Source organism: Micromys minutus (assembly GCF_963924665.1).
Source record: "Micromys minutus genome assembly, chromosome: 2".
Lineage (NCBI taxonomy): Eukaryota > Metazoa > Chordata > Mammalia > Rodentia > Muridae > Micromys > Micromys minutus.
The window spans coordinates 18,318,472-18,341,132 of record NC_137971.1 but is presented as its reverse complement, the minus strand read 5'-3'; the positions used below and the strand labels follow the sequence as shown (position 1 = coordinate 18,341,132).

Sequence of the window (22,661 nt, the reverse complement as noted above, 5' to 3'; positions counted from 1 at the left end):
TGCGGCTAATTCCTAGCCACCTGGGAGAGAAACGGGTCAAGACCATGTGTGATCTAGGCCATGTGTAATTCCAACCACCCTACAGGACCCAGGCCTGTGGCAAGCTGGACATGCTAGTCACCTACTCTGCAATGACTGTGAATGACAGTGTAGTTTCTCAACTATAGAGGACACAAAAGTTCTTGACCTCACTGAAAGAAACAAGGTCTTCGGGGAGGGGAGTAGAGGGCAGAGCCATTGCTCAGAAAGGAAGAAGCCAAATGCTCAGGAAGTGCAGGAGCAACTCCCCACACTCCAAAGGATGCGTGAGATGGAGACTCACAGAAGCCAAGTTTAATCTGGAGCTTGGGTAACCGACCTGAACCTGAAGACTGGGTCTGGTTGGTCACAAGTGCTTTGACCAGGTAAAGACAAAGAGACACTGAAACCCTTGACACCAAATTTGTTTCTCCTTTTCAGACAGAATGAGCCTTAGGGGTATGTGTGTGTGTGTGTGTGTGTGTGTGTGTGTGTGTAGGGTTTGTATGTTTATGGAGGGTGTATGTGTGTGTGTATGTGTGTACATGGAGGGTGTATGTGTGTATATATGGTGTGTGTGTGTGTGTGTGTGTAGGGTTTGTATGTTTATGGAGGGTGTATGTGTGTGTGTGTGTGTGTGTGTGTGTAGGGTTTGTATGTTTATGGAGGGTGTATGTGTGTGTGTGTAGGGTTTGTATGTTTATGGAGGGTGTATGTGTGTGTGTATGTGTGTGTGTAGGGTTTGTATGTTTATGGAGGGTGTATGTGTGTGTGTGTGTAGGGTTTGTATGTTTATGGAGGGTGTATGTGTGTGTGTGTAGGGTTTGTATGTTTATGGAGGGTGTATGTGTGTGTGTATGTGTGTACATGGAAGGTGTATGTGTGTGTATATGCTGTGTGTGTGTGTGTGTGTGTGTGTGTGTGTGTAGGGTGTATGTGTATATGGAGAGTGTATGTGTGTTTATGGAGTGTTTGTGTGTCAGAGAGAGAGAGAGTCTCTGTAACCTGCTGGTTATGCAGCTGGACTATGAATCACGAGGAAGGAGGGTGACACAGCCTAGTACTACTGTGTCAGCATGTCTTGGAGAGAGGGCATCAAAGAGAGAGAATGAAAGACCAGAGAGGCCCTTGCATCTTCCTCCATAGGAGCAATTTTTTTTGTTCTTCAAGGTGTTTTCACCTCTGTGGGGACCTCAGGGGAACATGTGAGTAACCACAGGGCAGTAACCAAGGACTCCTGATGTGGCCATGCAGAGGCAGTCCAAGGCAGGCCAGGGCCTACACCCAATGGGATGTAGGATCGGAAGACACTGAGCTCAGAGACAGCCTCCCTGTGGAGATAGTGAGAGACTTTCCATGGCGGGGGAGGGGCACAGCAGCACCTGCCAGGTGTCCCCAGAGAGGAAAGGAGGCGGAGGGGACTTTCTGCTCACAAGCCTTGGGTCTCCCATAGTAACTTGTGAGAAAATGAGCTCGAACCAGGGTCTTAGTTGAACAGGGAACATGCCCATGATGCTTAGGGGTGTAGATGGAAAGGAGGGGGAAGGTTTATTCTCCCATTTCCTCTGTCCTCTGTCCCCAGGACCCATCTAGGGAGACTGGTGTCAACCAGAGCATCTCAGAAATGGAGGGCCGGCATGTGGCTCAGGGCATGGCTCAGCTTCTCCCTGCTTCCGGGGACAAATGGGCATGACAGGTTGAGCACAGGTGAACCGCTCTGCTCACCGTGGGAGAAGCAGATCCCCACTTACCTGTATCTGAGCTGTGTCATCATTTTCTGCTCTTTAAGCAGATCTGAACTGCCGGCTTGGAATCTGGCTATTTGATTAGAATTAGAAATTCAGTTCCTCAAGCTGGACATGGTGGGGCATGTCTAGAAACCCAGTACCAAGCTATTGCAAGCTTCAGGCCAGCCAGCGTATGTATGAAAAAAAAAAAAAAAGCTGTGTCAAAAAAAAAAAAAATGTAGGATAAAGGAATTCAATTCCTTGACCATATTAGCCATACTTAAAAACCTTAATTGTCACATGAACCTAAAGAACACCACACAGAGAAAACACTACCTAGCTTCTTGGGGTAGAGTAAATTAATAAATAATGAGAGAAAATTCTTTTAAAAATATCTTTTCTATGTAGCTTCACCATGGACCCTGAGTTCAGCCCTGGGAGGTGGGTAGGGCAGATCCAGTTAATTTAATGCACCCGTTTTACAGATGAGGAAAAGAAAGCAAAGCACAAAAGTTGGCAACCATTTGGCTAAATATAGTTAAACTTAAAGCCAGTTCTTCACTGAATTGTGACACACGCTTGTAATCCTAGCACTCGGGATGTGGAGGTATAAAAAGGTAGCCTCAGCTATATAGCAAGTTCAGGACTACCCTGTGATAGATGAGACCCTTTCACAAGATGCTTAAAACCAAATCTTCCATTTCTAAGGCCAACACTGCTTTTTACTGTTATATATGACTGCTAGAAATAATGTCACCCACTAGGTACTTGGTTCTACATTACCCATAAATGCAGCCTCCTAGAACTAGGCAGATGGCCCCTGCTTTGCTCTTATTACTGGTTTTTGAAATGGCGGCTAGACTTTATGTAGTAGAGCTCGGCAACTCTAGGATGCCCTGCAGTTTGACTCCTTACCCCATCCATTTGCTATGTATTTTCATTACACAAAGAAGGCCAACTGCTATCTTTTGGTTGGTTTTCTGAGGCAAAGTCCCACAGGGCTCCTCCATGTCCCAAATGCTCCCAAGAGTCCCAGGAGTACACCACAACTCATGTGGTGCTGGAGACTGAACACAGGGCTTTATGCATGCTGGGCAAACAGTCTACCAACTAAACTACCTTCCTTACCTTTTGAGTTGCGACTCTTCCTCTCTAAATGGGATGCTGTGATGTCAGAGGGTGGTGTGTATGAAACGTGGCGATAGAGCCCGACCCACAGTGGTGCTCAATAAATAACAATTCTCCATGGTGACTGGTGGAACTCACAAGGCACTATCATGTGCAATAGCCAAGCAAGAATTCAGGACACGGTATTATAGCGGTCCCATCCTTCCGGAGGATGCATGTGGATCTCAAGGTCATGCAACCGGAAAGCTGTGCACCCAGGGCACCATCTCAAGCCATCGGAACCCCCACCTCTCCGCTTCTGCAGCTATGCAGTAGTGTTCTTTTTCAGAGGAGGAGCAGAAGGAAGCTGCTAGTCAGGGGAGGTTTAACCATCCCTCTTGATTTCTGCCTTCGCTCTTCTTTGAAATGGGTAATTAACGTTTTCTTAGCCTTATGCAAAGTGTCTAGGGAATCAGTGAGCACACAGCAACCCCATCTACGGACCAGCAGACCAACGCTTTTAGATCCTGCCCGTTTAGAGCCTCACTGGGAAGGAAGTGATACCTCCATGGTCAAGGGAGCTGACGTGTGACAAGATGCAGCCTTGAAAATCCTGCAGACAGCTTTCCTCTGAGCTGCCATTTGCCCCATGCCCCTGCTTTACAAAGGGCAAAGCCACAGCTCTGCCAGCCAGGCTGGGACTGACCACGACGGGCTGCGGACCCAAGCAAGAACGAGCGTTGGTCACTGCACTGTGGTTCGGAGTTACTGTCACACAATCGTATCGCTGCAAAAGCTGATTAATACATCTGTCAGACTCAGGGTGGGAGGCACTTACCCTGCCACTACGATCTCAAAGTCCCCATCGTGGTCCACATCCGTCACTGCCACTCCGTAGTTGAGCTGAGTGGGGTTGCTGTCGTAGTCAGGGGGCAGAACTGAGTTGGTGACCGCAGTGAACATGGGCTCAGCCCTCTGGGACCCCCCAGTGAGAGGCAGAAGCCACAGCGGCAGCAACAGGAGCAAAGCCATCCTGACCATCTGAAAGCAAAAGTTACAGGCTTTACTGGAAGGTCCCAGAGCCAAAGAGCTGGGCAAATCCAGTCCCAGGGTGGCCGTGTCTCCCCTGCCTTAGTGAACGTAGGACCAGTGGTTTTTATCTCTGTCTCTGCTATGCTAAAACTACAACCTACCTCCAGTGCTCCTGGTCTTTCCCCTCTTCTATAGCACCCACCACTGAGCCATACTGTCACCCTCTGCTGGAGTACAAGATTCACTTTGCCATGGATATGTGTCTGTTTTGTTTACTTAATATGCACCAGGCTAAGAATACGTTACACAAGGAGCAGTCAGGACATATCTGAGGAAGGAATGAAGGAATGGGAGATGGAAGGATGTCCTATATTCTGAGAGAATGAGACAAATAACAGATTTCAATGCAGAGGTGGGGGTGTAACCCTCCCCCCCAACACACACACACAGGTCAATGGGTCCAGAGCAACAATAGAGGTAGTGAGAGATTGCTCTCCTGTGGGACATATCCCAGAGGTAGTGTGGCAGTTGCCCGAAGACAAGATCCCTCCCAAGGGCTGTTGGTCATTGCTTTCAGACTAAGAGGTGGGCAGAGGCAGTCAAGGAATGTGTTCCAGCAAGGTCTGGGGGGTAGCACATCATTCACTTGGAGAAATTAAACCATTGTGTGTGTGTTTTATTATAAATTAATTATGTATAATGCATTGTATAATTCATTATTATATCTCTAACATAACTCAGGGCATTGCCAAACAGCCTGGGACCATGGGAGCCAGTGGCACTCACCCAGGAGACAGTTGAGAATGGCCGGGGAGGGAGCACTCCACCTGCTCTAAGTGAGAGCAACAGACATTTGGAATGCTGAAGCTAGCTCCACTCTAAGACTCTGCCATAGGCAGAATATTGGACCTCACAGAGTGTCCCCGAGACTCTTGCAATTCCAGAACGCCCGCCAAGGTCCAATCCAGCACCAAAGCACTACCCTCCTGCCTTCAGAAGGCAGCAAGCCTCCTCCTGCTAGAACTTGGCTGCTTGCTTGTCAACGCATCTGGCAGCAGAGAACAAGGCTGAGCCGGACTGACATCTTAATGAGGAAAGAGCAAAGGAGATCTGAAGACTGTCTCCCCATATGGAGACAGATACTCCTGCCAGAAAATGAGCTTGTGCTCCGGGTCAAGGACCCGGAGGCCAAAATGGGGGGTCCAGCCACTGCCGTTAGATCTAAACAGAATCTGAAGCCTCCCTGATGTCTTGCTGTAGAGAAATTCAGGGACAGAGCTCCATCGGAGGGTAGAAACATTGTAGGACCCATCATTAAAGGAGGTTTTGGTTGTGTGTTCAAAGTGCACATGTTGGGAACCCGTGATACCAAATGAGGTCATTCCAAATGAAGAGACCTCTGGCTAAGACAGTGTCTTCTACTAAAGACAAGCATTCGCTATCAGAGTTCTGCAGCCGAACAGGGCATTGCTCTAGATAAGGAAACCCAGAACCATCTTTACAAGCAGGTATGGATAGATAAAGAGTATTTAACAGGCGGGGGACATGAAAAAGTGTAGTGTGGATCTAAAGGTCACTAGACGTTTTTGTTTTATTTTACTTTATTGGTAGCATGACTTTTGCTGAAGAGCCAAATCCGATTGGCAGTGGCTGGGATGTGATCAGCTTACAGCACCTGGAATGAGAGCTGCCTTCCAGCAGCTTGTCGGCTCCCTTGCAGCTACAATTTGGGTCACTGCGAAGAGGTCAGCCAAATAGGGTGACAGATGCCTAACCGGAAAAAGTTCTTAAAGGGGCAAAGTCAGGTGACCCGGACACTTGATTTTTTTGTCTTTTCTCCAGGGGCAAAAAAGCATACCTAAGGGTTGACATCAACTTTTTTTGGTGATCTTGATGAGTTCTAATACCACTAGGCTCTTGCTCTCTCCTGTGAAATGAAGGTTTGGGAAGAGGCCTCTGAGGGGCCTTTCTGGCTCCAAGACTCTATGGTGTGTAAAAGGAAGTTTTTAAAGGAGATATTCAGAAGCCTCCACCACGTGCCAACAGACTGCTTCTGCATACCTCATACTAACCCGTATGGTTTTCCTTCTGAGGATATTAAACCCATTTAAAAGAAAACAACTTTCCAGAAGGGTCCTCTATGGTATTTTCCTCTAAAGAACCAGAGCTGGAGGGGAGCAGACTATTAACAGCATAGATCCCAAATTCTTGGGATAGGCTAGGGATCAAGAATAGGGCTTGTTTTCCTTATGTCTAATTCTTCTGCTATGCCAAAAGTACCCCACAGACCCCATCCTGGGGTGCTCAGAACCAGCTTTGGGAAGCAAGGTGGGCTATCTCGATGGCAGGTTAGGAAACAGTAACAGTGGGGAAGCTAATGAGAAGCTATGGGAACTGCACCTGCCCCTCAGGATGAAGGCTGTCACTGGGATGCTCCTCCGCATCCTGGCTACTCATAGTGGTCCACCCATAGACCATCAGAAGCATCATCCAACAGCCTACTAGAAACGCAGATTGTTGGGTCCCACCCAAGACCTACTAAATCAGAATATCCATCCTAACAAGATTTTGGCTGATTTGTATATATGTTAAAATTTAAGAAGCTTGCACAGTCTTGGCTGAACACTGGAATCACACAAGGAGCTTCACAAAATTCTCATGCCTAACAACGATTTCTTAGAAAAGACAGCAAGAGCACAGATGACAAAAGGAAAATTAGACAAGATGGGCTCTATCAAAATTAGAAACTTTGGTGTGTCAAAGAACAGTCGCCAAAGAACAAAAAGTCAGCCACAGGATGGGTGTAAGCATTTGCCAACTATTTATCGGATAGGGTATTAGCATACATAGTAAATCAATAAAACACTCCTGCAGTACAGCAGCAAAGAAGAGAAGGAGGAAGAGAAAGGGAGGAAGAGGGAAAAGAAGAAAAGGGGAAAAAGAAAAGAGAAAAAAAAAGAAAAAAAGAAAGAACTTGATTCAAAGTGGGCAAAAGACCTGAGTAGACATTTTTCCAGAGAGATGCAAATGTCCGACAAGAACATGAAACCCCACTACTTATATACAAATGCAGATCAAAACCACAATGACATATTTTACTCACACTGGCTGACTAAAACAACAATAATAAAAACCCAGAGAATAACAGATGCTTGGTGAAGATGGGGAGGGCCTGGGCCTGCGCATTGCTGGGTGGGGTGGGGGTGAAATAGTATAGCGGTGTGAGAAGACAGTGTGGTGGTTGTTCAAAAACTTCACACTAGAACTACTATGTGGTCCAGAAATTCCACTTCTGAGTGGGCACCTCAAAACTGAAAGAAACAGATTTTTTTTTTTTAAAATTTGATTGCATGTATTGTATGCTAGGGTATCTTTTGCTTCTGTGCAGTCTCCTCTCCTGGCTTAGAAATGGTTGGCTCCTTATCTGTACACATGGTCTCCATGTGACAAACGAGCTCATGTATGGGTTAATGAACTCTGAAGGTTTGGTGGCTCACCTTCAGTGTTTTGTTCAACCCGGATACGTTAAGTGGCTAGAGTCTCTACATGTAAACTCTTAAGTTTGGCCTTTTCAAAAATGTGCTGGAAAACTCAGCATTCATTTGGGGGCCATCAGACCCATCCCTAAGCCACTGCCTGGCCAGCACACACCAGCTTCACCATGGAAACTCTGGATGGCTCTCACAGTTTAAAGAGTGGTCTTTCAGACGCTTGGTGACTTAGGAATATGCACACCCCCGACAATTTGGGTTATTTGACAGGTGCTCCTAAATGGAACACAAAGACATGGATGGCCCTCTTGACATACATGACATTGTGGAGTTTTCTCCCTCAAGAGAGTAATAAACTCCCTTCACAGTTCACCCCGAGCTGCTTGATGGACGAGTAGGAGCAAGGACTTCTGGGAGAATCCAGAAGAACTAGATGTCTGCACACCTATACAGGGAGGCAGTAGCAAGCAGGATGACCAAAAGATGAAAGCTACCCAGTGTCTGTGGATGTATAAAGAGATATGGTATATATAAACCGTAGGATGTTATCCAGCCGTGACAAGAACGGAAATTCCGGCCAACGCTGCAATGTGGACAAATCCTCAAGACACTTTAGCAGGTAAAGTGAGGTAGTTAGTCACAGACGGACAGACACTGTGTGGCTCCATTTGTATGAGGTACCGGAAGTAGTCTGGACGCACACAGACAGGAAACAGAATGTGGTTTCTGGAGGCTGTGGGGAACCACCATGGGGACTAGTGCTTGATCCTTTACAAGCGGATGTCATGGCGGTGGCACAATGCAGTGAGTGGGCTTTGCACTGCCAGGGTGAATTTTTGGTTGCGATTAAATGGTAAATTTTATGCTGTAGGTATTTGGCCACGATCTAAAAAGTTCGGAATCATGAATCTTATCCGAAGGCCATCGGAATAAATCGACCTAAGTTGGAACCTGGGCATTAAGAGTTTTTAAGGTTGCCATGTGGTTTCGATGTGCTGGGAAACTTGGGAGACACTGTTCCATACCAGTGCCTCACGCCTTTCAGGATTTAATGTGTCCATGAATCATCTGGTGGTCTTGTTAAAATGCAGATTCTGGTTCAATAACTCTGCCACAGCGCCCAAGATTCTGTATTTCTAACAGACTCCCCAGTGGCAGCCATGGTGCTGTTTATAAACTACACGTCATCGAGTAGCAAGGTTCTATGCTGCAGCTCCCAGAGTCATGAAACCAAGCAATATACTCCACTGAAGGTCTGGGCTTGATTCAAGAACCTTTCCTTTGCCTCTAGATCTGAGGAGTGAAATCAACCACAGAGAGGCAATCCCCAGGTCCGCCCAGGCTCAGTTCATCTTTACATTCGCAAAGCACCAGCTGTCTTCAGCCCACGGTAAAATTACTACAACTGGTAGGGACTGCGAAGAATCCCAGCTCTCATTTCTGCACAGAAGTAAGAGGTGAAGGGGTCAGATCAAGGAGGTGGGGTCAAGTCAAGGAGACTCGAGGTAGACGCCATCAAAGGGCAAAACTCACAGAAAATGGAGGTGGGGGGAGGTAGAGAGAATGCCAATCGTGTTTCCAGAATCCAGCACAGGGGATATGTGATTAATATTATTAAGTGAAAGAAAGGCAGAAGGAATATGTCCAAGTGGTAATGTGAATCAGCAGAAACGGCTTGCAGCTTGTCACAGGTGTCTAAAAGCTGATCTTTCTCGAGGGCAAAGTTTCTCAAACCGCAATGTGCTTGACAATCAACCGAGGGTCTGGGCTACTGCAGGCTCTAATCCAGGTGGTCTGAATGTCTGACAAATTGCCAGGCAATGCCCAGGTCACTGGTCTACAGACCTCTGGCAGGGTTGCCCACTAGTGATGCTCAACTCTTGCTGCCCAGAGGAATCGCCTCTGTCCCTGAAAGCGCTGGGCCAAGGCATGTGCTCCTCCGTGTGTGATTTCATTGGTCTAGGGTCACGTCTGGATGTTGTGTCTTTTTAGGAGCTATCCAGCTGATGCTGATGGGCAGTCCAGGATGAGAAACACTGCCCCAGACTCACGGTCCCCTGATGAAGAGTGTTCATAGCGATCTGATTTGAAGTGAAAAATGTTTCTCCTCATGAAATTCATCATTGACTTGTTGAAGTATATGAAGAAAATCCATTTAGCTGAGGAGTGTCAACGGAGGCAGAAGGTATGAAGCTTGGGGAAGAAAGCAGAGCAGGCTCCTATTCCCTGAGCCAGAAGGGTGGGCGTGCCCACAGTGACCTCACATTTGATGTGACTTGCTCAGGAGTCTCCTGTCACACTATTGTGAACATCCGAATCCTTGGGGGAAAGGTTAAAAATCAAGACTAGGTTGGGATGAAGGGTGGGAAGGGCATTTTGTTTGCTTGGATGCTTGGGTGTCAACCATTTGCTAGGCACACTATTGCAGTACTGTGCCTGGTTGTCACTGTCAGCAATATTCTCATGGTGCAGAGAGTCTTACAGAGTGAGTACTGTGCATAGCACCGGTCCTCTAGTTCGGAGCAAAAGTACATCTGCTGGAGATGTATGGGTTCCGGAAACTAAAGATGATCCCTTCATGGAGCACAGCAAACCAGCAGTGAATGGCGTATGGCACTCTGTGTCAAGGCCACGTGAAACTCTGCAGGGGAAGAGCACAGGAGAGGAGGAGGAGCCGAACTCCAAGTTACAGCCCCTTGAGCAGAGGGGCACCGGGTGCATGGCATCTCCGTAAAATGGAGAGCTCCGCAGGATGGTTGTGGGGATAAGGATGAGAAAGGTCTCCTCCGTTAGGACCGTGTGGTGTCTGGACTTGTGTTTCTGGGAAGAAATGCATCACCATAATAACTTCCTGAAAATGTTCTGTAAGCGAGCTTTTCAACAATCCTCAGCAAGAAGTGGAGAAGGAGCCCAAAGCTTGGAGTCAGCGACTTAGATCTTGACCCAAAGACCCAGCACAAGCCAGCTTGTGACCTTGGTGTGTTCTTCCACCTTGCTGATCTTGAATGTCCTTGTCTGTAACGTGGGATCACCTGAGCCATGGTGGGGAAGGTTAAGTGAGCCCTAGGGAAGGCCTGGCAAGGGGCCAGGGGCAAAGCAGTTTGGTGCCCCATAGCAAAGGTGGAGAGTCTTCAGATACTGGCTCCTGGTCACATGCAGAAGATTAAAAAAAAATCAGTTTTCTCAGTTTTCCATGGCCTCCGGACTTCCCTGTATTGGGTCTGAAAACTGGTATCCAAGCAACCTGGCTTCTCTGCTGTGGGGTCAGGCAGCTGTGGGAGAGGCTTCCAAGGGCAATTTCCAGGGCGCTCAGTTCTTCTGCAATTATCCAAAGTGCAAGGACACACCCCACGTTCTCACAAAAGCAAGAGGTCCAAATGTTGGTAACAGGCAGAGAAAGCAGACCCTCTCAGACTCTTGTCAGACAGCTGAGACAGAAGGAGAGAGACACGGCGGCTGCAGGAACATTCTGCCCCTCACGGGCTGGGCCATCAGATTCTCAGAGACCCACAAAAGAGCCTTGGGAATGAGAGCACCACAGCCCTACCTCAGTCACACTGGCAACACTTCCTGAAGACCTAAAATGAACCTGGCCTTGAGCAAGACACTGGGGGTAGGGGGTCCCTAAGACACGGTCATTCACCATTTGCTGTGGAGAGGGAACCACAAAGATACCTGAGTGACTCCCTCAGGGAGCTGGTAGCACTTCCCAGAGGGGGTTGCTATGACTGGGTTTCAGAGGGTGGAAGATGTGGGCTGAAGGAGGAGAGGCTGAGGAGGAGAGAAGGACACACAGTGCGGGGAGCAGACGACTGCAAAGGTCAGGGAGACCCAGTTGTCACCCTGACCTGCCCTCAGCTGCCCGGATCACAATGTGGGAGGAGCACTCCAATCCCTCTCCTGGATCTCGTCTGGAGGATCTGTCATTAGAGACACAGCCTTCAAGTGGGATGCCAGTGACTAGGGACATTCTGGGTAGTCAAACCAGGGAAGCAGTTGCAAATGGCATCCTGTGGGTCGAGGTCACAGAGATGCTGCTGAATGTCATTCTGAGCACAGGATAGACCCCAGAATAGTAACATCTAGCCCTAAATGTCAGTTGCAGTGAGGGTGAGAAAGCTCACACTACAACAGTGCCCTATGCCCTACCACACTGGAAACTTTGGAAGACTCTGCTTGGGGAGTCCTCTGGACTTGGTCCCTGTAGAGACAACTTACCCAATACTGATTGTAACCAAGCAAGATAGCCTGCTCTACCCATGGGGCCTGCAGTGGGCGGGGACAGGGGACGAACAAGGTGACACCTACCAACCAGCTGCATAGGTAACCACAGAGAGGCATTTCATTCTATCTGCCCAAGTTCTGCCTCCAGCCTCCACTGGTCCCCAGCTAGTTAGGGAAGCGAGGTGTTCTTCACTGAAATCCTTCAAAAACCAACACAGCCATTCAGGATTCAACTCTGGTGTCCTGGTTTTTCTTGTCTCATCATTCTTCATGACCCCTAGGTCATGGGTCAAGGGTCAAGTCTCCTTTCAGATCCCTCAGTGTTCTCGGCATCCCCACCTTGTCTGATGGGCTTTTCTCCCCTTCATCTTCCATTCCTGCTAACCCCTTCCTTTTACACACCCCCTGCTTTCCTCTCTGTCTTAGAGCTGACAACAGACTGTCTTGTCCCAAAGCAAACAGAGTAACACAAAGCTGCAATTTCCAGAGCAAAAGTGGGCAGTAATATGATGGCATTATGTATCTAACTCTGGCCATATTGGTGTTATGCCCTCCACATGGGTGACTCGTTCAATGCCCACCGGAAGCCTGGAAGGTGGTGCTCCCATTTCACAGATACAGAAGCTTGAGCACAGAGGGCTTAAATAACCTGACCAAGGTTGTATATTACTACACAGCAAACCCACCATTTCTGTTTCAGCAAACTAGTGCCAGGATCAATAGTACTAGGCACCTCAGTACACGGTTTCCTTCACTCCACCAAGCTTGTCTTGATCCAAGTACAATGGGGATGGAAGGGAAGGAGAAAGATGGCAGTGAGTTAGCCACAGGGACGGGGCACGGGAAGGGCTGTGTCTCAGGCCAAGGAGATAGCATGTGCACAGTCGAGGTGCAGGGTTTTGTAGCACAATGGGGTTCCATATGGTAGGAGCAGGGTACGCATCAGGAAGGATGCTGGAAAGCAGTCCTCACGGGGACCAGGTCCTAGGGATGAAGGATGACAAAGTGACAGTACGGTAAAAGTACACAGTAGGGCTAGAGTTGTGGCTCAGTGGACAGTGCTTAACTGAGTTCACCACAGCCCGGCTCCTATTCCTAACATTGGAAGAAAAAAACATAGAGCAAAAAAAATAATTACATTAAAGTATGCAGGGGACCAAGAGAAGGCTAGACACAGAGAATATTTAAGAGGAGAATACTGGAGATGCCATTTGCTCATTCATTCATTCATTCATTCATTCATTCATTCAGGATTGTTAGTGACCTGCTTAATGCTAGGTTTTGTGATCACCAGGAAAACAAACAAGAGAAAACCCCATGCTATGGAATGTTCATTCTAATTCCTTAGTTCTGTTTCTCCACCCTGCTCCCCCTGCTGGTCCCCAGAATGGCCCACCTGGAGAAACTCCAGACCTCTACACCCACCCACCTACCCACCAACCCGGGAGGCACATAGCCCATGTATCTTTCCTCTCACTGTGGTGCTAGAGATGGAGCCTAAAGCCTTATGCAGGCTAGGAAGCCCTCTGCCACTGAGCTACATTCCCAGTGGCCCTGTCCTATGCATTGTCCCCAGCACCAGAAAAATACACTGCTTTCCTCCCATGAAGAGAGATCTCTAGACAGTACTGGATGCAGTACAAGAGTGGAAAGATGGAGCTTCTCCAGAAAAAGGCAAAAGAGAGCCTAAGAGACCCAGGCCAGGATGTGTCACAGAGAGCACTCTGCTAATGATATAGTTTTTGTGAACGAGAGAGATGCATGGACATTGCTAGTCTTATATTCAAGGCAAGCAAGGATCTTACTAAATATTATCAGCAGCTCAGCCTTCCTGGCCTGTAAAATGGGAAGCCAGGCTTGTGGACTAGTACGAATGTGCATTACCTTCTGAGCACAGTGCCGGGCATAGCAAACACCCACACAGGGTAGGTAATGGTAACAGTAATCACACTATTACTGCTAGTAATAGATGCTTGCCGCCTGAACAAATGCATCTCAGGAGAAAGGGCCAGGCACGCAGGTGCCCCTTCCAGAAGCAGCTGTCAAATGTTGAGTGGAATGCTCTGGACTGTAAGACTTTGAGGAATAGACTTGCTTCTGTTACTAATTTGTCTAGGGACCCCAGAGGAGTTCTTTGGCTCCTTAAACACTGCTTTCAAAGCGCAGAAGCCCTCAATACACTTAGATACACACACTCATTCTTCAAACGCGTAGGAGAGGCCTACCTACCAGGTTAGAAATGACAAGCCAGGCATGGTCCCCAGACTCAAGGAGCTAGCTTTGCACATAACCCCATGGCTAAGTTCAGAGCAGCAACAGGTTCAGACTAGATGAAGCCAGTGGGAGGGAGGGATTAACTAGTGAAGTGGGCAGAGAAGCCAGACAGGAGAGGGTCCCTGGAGCTGGTGAATTGGGATTCCAAGTGGCAGAGACCTATGGATCAGAAGCATGCATGTGAGACAGATCAGTGCATGCTGTGAATGCAGTTGCTGCTTCCAGAAATGCAGACTCTGGACACAGGGTGGAGGGGGATGGGGAGGGGAGGAAGTGGAGAGGATAATAGAGCCTTCTGTAGAGGCTGCAGCTGGGGTCTGGCAGAGCCTACAATACCAAGGGAAGGAGCCAGAGCCACACCATAGGGAGGTTTTGAAGTAAGGCCGAGACATGATCAGACTTGCATTTTTCAAAAGGGCATTTAGCTCTGGAGGCAGCCGTGTGCAAGACGTCAAGTGTGTTTCTGAGCAGTGCCCCAGAGGAGATGTGGATAGCCTGGTGTGGGGGGTAGTGTGGGCCACTGGATGACCTCCAAAGTTCTTTTCAGACCTAAGAGTTTATGGATCAGGGGTTCCCCCCCCCTGAAATCATTTAAAATGCATTAGTGGGCCTTGCTATTTACGAGCCTCCTCTCAGGAATGGTTGGGTGAGACAAACATTCCGTCCCTGGTTTGTCTTCAGTAGAAATCCAAATTCTCTTCTGTTCCACGGGCCAAAGCAGGGTGAGGCTGCTCGAAGGGGTCATTGGAGATGTTACTTGGGTGGGAGAGGAGAAGCAGTTGTGGATGAAGAGGAAAAGAAACTCAGTCCAGCTTCAGACTCACAGCTGACCATTGTCCTGTTGAGTGGACCTCGTACAGGAATCGAGAACCCTGTTAATTAGCAGGGTCCTGGAGATATGCATGGCTCTGATACCAAAGGCTACCTTTCAAAAGGAGCTGAAAGAAAAGCAGGCCTCCCTAAGTGAGGCCAGTTTGGAGATCCACTTCAATGCCAGAGGCTACCTCTGCCCCAGAAAGGCCACCTCTAATCCACCTTTACACCCCACCCCCACTTATTGGTACCCACTTAGCTCTGCTACATGTCGGGTGCTGTCCTAGGTGCTGAATCTGTGAATGCGAGCAACTTGTGTTGTGCCCCCTCCCACACACACACCATTGGTAGTGCAGCATCTCCTTGGAAACTCTTGTTTCTACCCTTGTAAAGGCCTCTTTGGGTGAGAGGTGTAGGGCTGTGAAGTGTAACAGAAGCTGCTCTTAGAGGCTAGGGCAAAAGAAGATGATCTGACTTCAAAGAGAAGGGGTTCCACTATAAGCAACAATAGAATATGTGGTCCAACTTAAGTGACTGGTTTCCTGAGACCTGGGGCTCAGGGCCCCCAGTGCATTGAGGCATGGGTCTAAGAGTCTAAGTAGTAAAACCTCATTCTCCAGTGCAGGTAGCCTTAGGCCTCCAAGGAAGCCTTAAATGACTTCCTTCTCTAATCCTGACCACAAAGAGAGAACTACTTTCCAGCCGTATGCAGAGAACATGAAGTGGGGCTGTGACTGCCCATCCTATAAAAGCTTTGCAGTTGAGCTACAAGGGAAAAATCCAAGCACTCAGGCCTGTGCCTTTCCTGAGAGCTTCAGTAAGATTTGCAGGACAAGGTGGTTCATTTAAGACATGTGCTACAAAGGAAGCCAGGAGGCTCAGGCCAGAAACCCTGCTGAAATCGATGCTCTAACCAGAAGGAACCTGGCATAGGCAAGGAAAAAACATCCCTATGGTCCTTCCTCTGGTCACCAGTACAGTCCCTTTGCTCAGCAGTGATTCCATGACCTTGTCAGAGTACTTGTGAGGTGCAAACAAAGATAAGAGTAACTGGAAACATCGGCGAGGGTCATTTTACACTCTCTGCACTCTCCATTCTTCTGTGGCTAATTAAAGCAATATGTCAAAATGTCCCTTGGAAGAGATCTTTAAGAATATGTCTGTTAAGTAAACAAGGTTTTACTAATTAGGGCCCCGCCTTCCTATCCCTCCCTGAACTGCCCCACAGAACTTCCCAGCGCAGGCTGCCCCTTCCCGCCCTGCCCCGGAGCAGAAAGGGTGGCAGAGAAGCCACAGTTTCTCCTGCCCCAGAGAATGGGGACAAATCCAGTCGCCTGTCATTTGCGGAGCTATCACTTTCGCCTCCGGATGTTGATCAGATTTCCTGGGCTGGAACCAACGCACACACGGGGCCAGGGGACTGGAATGTTTCCAAGAAGGGAGTGTTTTGTTTCACACAAAGTCCATCTGATTTCTTTCAAGGAAAAAAAATTAGCCTATTTTTTCCTCCCTTTTTCTTTTTCTTTCTAGGTGTCTAGCATTTTTGAAAGGCCAATCTTTGGACTATGCTCTATTGATAAGGGTCCTGATCCTTATTGTTTGTTAAGATCACCCCCTACCACAAGCACACACAAAGCAGCACAGGGCTCGGAGAACGATTGGTCCAATGTTTCTGTGAGTCAGCACCAGAAAAACAGAACTTTTCAAACCCCCAAATTTGTAATAATAGCAGCATTAATAACAGTCTCCTTGTAAATTTCTAAGTGTTTTCACAGCTCATGATTATTCTTCACGACAATTTTGGGGGAGTTTGGGCAAACCAGCCTCAGAGGAGCAGATGTGAGCTCCAGACTAGTTTCACCATCCACCCACTATTGGGCTCTGCCTGGTCATCTCTCCACTCTGGACCCCAATGTCCTCAACTATGAAACAGAGCTGATTAGAACATTTCCAAAATCTCTACTACCTGTAACACGCTGCTGTGCTCCAACGTTGGTACTGAGGAGCCTTGGGGCCAGGTAATCAGTAGTGTGGGGGCTTCCCTGTGCACTGAAGAATGTTCAGCAACATCCTGGCCTCTCTCCCACCAGATGATGCTTGTAGCATCCTTTATTCCAATTGTGGCAATATATTATCTTTAGACACTGCCAAAAATCTGGGTGGCATGACTTAAGTAGCCTCTCCAGTTACTGTCTAAGGACTGCAGTGGGGTCGAGAGGATGAGGAGTTTGGTGGAACAAAAGTCTTTCTATCCAGCCTTTACTCTTTTTCTCTAACTCTTCACACCTTTTTGTACATGTTTCAAACCCAATCTCACAGTCCTCTGCTACTTCTTATTTCGTAAACGCCCTAAGTGGTCCAGAGTGTGTTTGGTGTGATAATGAAGCAATTGATTTCATACTTTCTCCTATGGAGAGTTCACAGGTTTATGTCCCCTAAGCAACCAGCCAGACTCTTCAGAAATCCAGAGCAGAGTCCAGGCTGGCCTGGGAGCCCTATCTACAGCCTGCAGGAGGCTCGGTGAGCATGGATTTGTCAGCACTCTTAAATCACTGGGCTCTGAGGAAGGCTTCTCCCAGCAGAAAGATCCTTCCTCAGGAATCAATAGCTCAGGGCCTTCCATCACATTCAGAATTATCCCGGGACTTGTAAAATTTCTTTTCCCCAAGCATGGCAGAACCCCAAACTGAAAATCCAGCAGTGGATCAGAAAGAGACCTGCCAGTCAGACTTTGCTCATCAGTTCTGATGTCACCATGACCAGAAGTTGATGTGTAAACCTCAACACTTGGCCTTAGCTGCAGAGGAAAAGATTCCATAGTGTTCCCAGTGATCCAGCACTAATAGCCCCTTCCAAATGACTAGCTCTTTGCATCACGCCTAAAAAGACGTATCCCAAAGACCATCTTCCCCCATCTTTGCTCGCCTACCCTCACAGGAAGATCCTATATTCTTCCTATACTAAAGGTGATTAAGCTCCTTTGATCTTCTGTAGAATCAGATCAAGACTGAGAAGAAGTTAAATAGGCTGATGAGAATCTCAAACACAGTTCTTAGAATTGCACTTAAGGAACATGGCTATGGCTCTCTGGTGGCCTACATCCTCACCTCTCTTCTTTCTTATGGATGAAGACCCATCTTGTCTGTGAGACTGAAGAGCTGAACAATCTTTAGCATTTTCCTTGTCAACAAGCACCCATTGGGGGAGCCTCAGGGGCAGGGGAAGATTTTGCTTCTCAGAATTCTGGATTGGCAATAGGGTTCCTAATGAAGATAGGCCACCAAATCTGGTAAGGCTCCAAGAAGAACCAACTCCACAGAAGTTCATATGGTATGTAAAGAAACTGGTGGTAGTAGAAAACAGAGGGTTAGCCATGGACCGTCCAGACCAGCAGAACAGAAAAACATCAGAAACGAGAGCATCTTCTAAGTGCCCCAGATGCCAGAAGAGGAGAGATTGTTTGAGACCACAGCCTCTACTATGGTGACCTTGAACTGAGAGCAGAAAGAATGAAGGGCATTGGGAAGCATTCTTTGAGAATTCTTTGGTTTACCTGGGATCTGAATTTGAGAGGTCCCACCAAGAGAGGTGTGACTGCAAGACAGAGAGACTGTTCCAGCATCCTTAAAGGATGTCAGAGCCTTGGCTTAGGTTCAAGGATTATCTGGTGAGGGCCTGCACATTCCTGATTTCATCCCATGGAGTTGCATCGCTTTTGCCTAAAGATCATTTAGAACAATAAGACAAGACAGTGGAGGGAGGAGAGAGGGTAACCTGGAATTTCTACAGCCCGAGTATGTTCATTATGAGAGCTTTATCTGCCCTTGCCTTCCTTGCAAAGAAAATTTCCCTAAATTTACTAAAGCTATTAGCATACCCAAGTCTGGCCAGTCAGTAATTACCAGTGCCTACTGTGTAGAAACATATGTCCATTTTCACAGCACAGAAGAAGCAGGTCACTGGAGTGGAGAAAGCTCCAAACAAGGAACTGGGAATCCCGGGGCTTGGCCCCAATCTCTTCTACCGAACAGCCATGTGACCTTGGACAAGACACTTGTTTTACTTCAGCTGATTTTTTTTTGTAAATACATTGTACGTGGGAATGTTGGGGATGGGGTGAGGTGGACTAGATGCCCCCGCAAAGCTCCTCTTTGTTTCTAGTCTTGAATATTCTTAGGTTCCCAGAATTCAAAGAATACACAGATACCAAGCAGAAAACAATGATCTCAGAGAGCAAGTAGAGCTATGTGCAAGTTCTGTCTCCCTGGAATATTCTGCCACCCCAGTGCATCTGAGGTTGTCCTAGGACCACCTGAAGTCCACAGAACATGTGGTGGAAGGGCCCTGATCACAATGTCCTCAATCACAATGGGTGATTGTTGGGGGTCGTGGCCTGAGCTTTCTTAAAGCATTAAGTTACTATGGCCAGTGAAGGGTAAGAAACAAGTCACTAGTCCTGAGCTAGGTGGTTTTGGTGCCCCCTACTGGTTACCAAGGAGCCTGTTCTACCTCCAAGCTTCCTTCCACAGACTTCCAAGGGGCAAGGAAGCTTGAGGACCAACTCAGGTGGTCACAGCCTGTTTAACAGAAGTATTTCCTGATTGGCGGTCTAGTCTCTCTATAAGAATCTGTGTTTCAGTCTTGGCATAAAACAAGCCATTGGTCTATTCATTCACAGGGCTCGGAGCAACCATAGGATACCTTAACCAAACACCCTGGTGCCAAAGAATAAACATCAGGGTTCAGAATGCCAGGTGCAACCCAGATGGAGTAAGGAAGAAAGAGCAACAAGCAGGTATTTCACCACACAAATGCCTAATGGAGAGAAGGTCTTGGGAAATGTTGACCGCAGGCAAACAGGGAATGGAGCTCGGGGGTTGGGCATAAATTGGTAACCCCTCGAATAAGATCATTAGCCTAAAGCAAGTATCCAAAGGGTTTGAACACACCCCCATAGATAAGCTTGGGGTATGTTGAATGGCCCAACCCCATCCCATCAGCTAAAGAGCTGAAGCCACCAGCAGCTTTCAACCTTTTCCAGAGTTCATCAGTGCCAACCGGAGACCAAAGCAGTCTAATCTTGGCCCTCTAGTCCAGCACCAAGAACTAAACTCCCTTCATTGCCTACTAAATTGACTTTAGAATCTGCCTCCAGAAAAGACTTTTTAACCAAGAGAGAAAGGGAGAGAGAGGAAAAACCGCCTCTTGAAGACCATATTGGGACAACTGTCCATGTTCCCGTGTTTCCACCCCCCACTTCTCTATCTCGATGCCTAAGAGTGAGGAACTGTTCAAGTCTCCGGATCTGCCTTAATTCAACGGGAGTATTTCCTGCCCCAAGTTATCATGGTTTCAAATCTCTCAATAGCTTTTCCCCAGGAGTTCTTCCCGGGTTCAACGCAGCATCACACAGCTGTCCTCTACTCTGGGAACCTTCTTGCTTTCTTTCCCAACTGGCTTCATTTTCTAAGTCTTGCACCCATCCCAGAAGGTACCTCAAGTGCAACTCACGAATGCTTCCAGGAGAACCGAAGCTCCCCTGGGATGCACGGATGCCACGGTAGGTGAACCCACCCAAGAGCAATAGTAATCATTAGTCATTCAAGAAGGAACCCCCCCCTTCACCCCTAGGGAGGCTCCCATCCCGGCTGGGATGACTTTGGATTCTTTAGTTGGTTTCTGCAGAAGCGGGACTAATCAGGGCTCCCAACTACTGTGCTGCAAAAGAAGCACGCTGCATTGCTGGGCATGCCCCCAAGCCTGCCTGCCGCCCCACCAAAACCTTTATGTGATTCCTTAAAATTAAGGGGGACCCCATGGTTCCCCTAGAATGCCAGAAAAGAGCTTGCCTGGAAACAGCCCCAGCTAGAAAGCCAGACCACACCTCGGTCCAGCAAAAGGCGGCTGACAGCTCCTCCGTGCACCGGGCTGGCTCCGGGAGCACTCTGCCACTCAGCGCTGTGCAGGGGAGACAGCTCTGCTTCCCGGGAGAAGAGCTATATACCCCGGGGGATCTTCCCCAACCTGGAAGCGTTGGCAATCGGCCGAGGCTAGTAGCTTAGTCGGGGCCCCATACTGAGCCCGCCAGCTGGGTGACTCCCGGGGTACCCCAAGCACAGCCTTCACCTGCTCCGCCCCCTACTAGCCCACTGCCCCCTTCTCAAACCGCTGACCTCCATTCTCTGTGCGCCTAACACGTTCTCTGCCAACTGTGGGCTGTCACCCCTACACCTCGGCTCCTGTCTCTTCCACCACCTCCAGCCCGGCGCCCGCCTTGCCCCCAGCCCGCGGGGAGGATCTGCGCGCCAATCGAGTCCAGCGCCTCTTGGCAAGTTATGAGCAGCGTCGCCGCCTTCGCAGTCCCGATCTTCCTAGGTCCCCAGCTGCGTCCCCGCTACCCCTGGGGGCGTGCAGGGAGGGGTGCGCTGGGCTGGAGAAACTTTCTCCGCCAGAAGGGGTGGGGGCTCCAGGAGCCGATACTCACGCCGGGGTCAGCGCTCGGAGCCATCTTCTGGCTCTCTCAGCCCCACCGCCTGGGGGCGTCGGAGGGCGGGCGCTCACTGCCGCCTCTGCCGCCGGCGCCGCCGCCTTGCAGCGCCCAGCCCTGGTCCCGGGCTGGCCTCGAGCCTCCCGCCCCGACGCCGCGCGCTCGCTTTATACAACTCCACTCGAGCGCGCCCGGGCTTATGTAAAGGCTGGCGGAGGCCCGCAGCCAATGGCGCGGCAGCTGGAGCCGGGGCCCAAGCTTGGGGGGCGCACGCGCGGCCAATCGCGGCCCGGGGAGCCCGAGGAGCCGGGTGGGGGAAGGGGCACCTCCCCGCGCTGATTTAGGAGCCGGGATTGCGGTGGCAGCAGCCGGCAGCCAGGCTGGCCCGGCGCGGCGGGCATTGGGGTGGGCGGCGGCGCGGGCGGCGGCGAGGGCGGGTGCCCCCCGTGCTCTGCCGCGCCCCGCCGCCGCGTCGCGTAACCTTCAGGAGGCAGCGGGGCCTGGCGAGTGGGGAGAGGGCGCCTTGGAGGGAAGCTGGGGACCGGGCATGCGGGAAGCGGATGTCCCCAGGGGTGGGAGCGCGGGGAAGGCAGTGCAAGGGGGAGGGGAGGCCGGAGAGCCCCAGGACCCCGCAGCCACCCTGCGCGCAGGATCAGGGGTGGCGGCGGCGCTGCCTTCTTTTTGCCTCTCAGATAGCGATCTGGCGTCTCCCGAGCCGGGCCGGAGCGGCCGCGCGAGCCACGCCGATGGCGAGATTTCTCGCTGGGGAGTGAGCTCCGAGTCGATCTTTATCCAGCCTAGGGACGTGTCCGAGTGCCTCCCGGGGACTGCTCAGTATGGGGAACAGAGCTTCACCACAGTCCCAGAGGGCGGGGAGCAGGCGAGCGCAGCTCGGCGGTCAGGCGCGGCGGCCCAGGCAACTGCGGGCAGAGTCTGCCTCCCCACATCCGCGCCCCCCCCCCCCGCGCCCCCGGCAGAGTCCTCACCCTACCTAGCCCTCTCTCCAGAAGCACCCACCAGGGCTGAGCCTGGCCCATCTGCTCTGGGCGTCTGCATCTACCACCCACCCTACTGCTCTGCCCACAGGGAGTACTAGGTTTGCTCTTTCTCTGTTGTCAACAGCTGGCTCAGCTGGGTCCGATGACTTCGGTCTCTCTTGCCCAAGGGTAGTGGTGGGAGAGCAACTAAGATGGAGAAAATGACTTGGTTAGCAGCGCCCCAAATACCTGTGTTTGGGGCAGGTAACTTGCTAAGGTTCACAACAATGACGGGGTCCCTTCTTTTGCATCCACGATAGAACCAGGTAATATAATAGGTGTTCAGCCAAATAGTGAATTTTGACCTTTCATGAAAAGACCGGTAGATTTCTGAAAGCCAGACCCAGGGCCTCGAAGGAGAAGGATATTGGACTGTTTGCTCTGCTCCAAAGGTTTCTGTGACCACTACTCACTAACTAACCTGGCTTGACTCTTAGAATGACTTGGATGA

The 22,661-nt window shown here is 49.6% G+C and overlaps 1 protein-coding gene across 2 annotated transcripts in view; it reads right to left on the bottom strand.

Moving 5' to 3' along the window:
- CRTAC1 (cartilage acidic protein 1) overlaps positions 1–21,194 on the bottom strand; it is a gene marked incomplete at both ends in the record, with an annotated part of 140,683 nt that extends 119,489 nt beyond the window's left edge. For both annotated transcript variants that reach the window (XM_080912174.1, XM_080912175.1), the window contains 2 exons: positions 3,691–3,893; positions 21,171–21,194. In XM_080912174.1, coding sequence (XP_080768300.1) covers positions 3,691–3,893; positions 21,171–21,194 — 227 coding nt within the window. The remainder of the gene's footprint in view (positions 1–3,690; positions 3,894–21,170) is intronic.
- Positions 21,195–22,661: the final 1,467 nt, after the last annotated feature.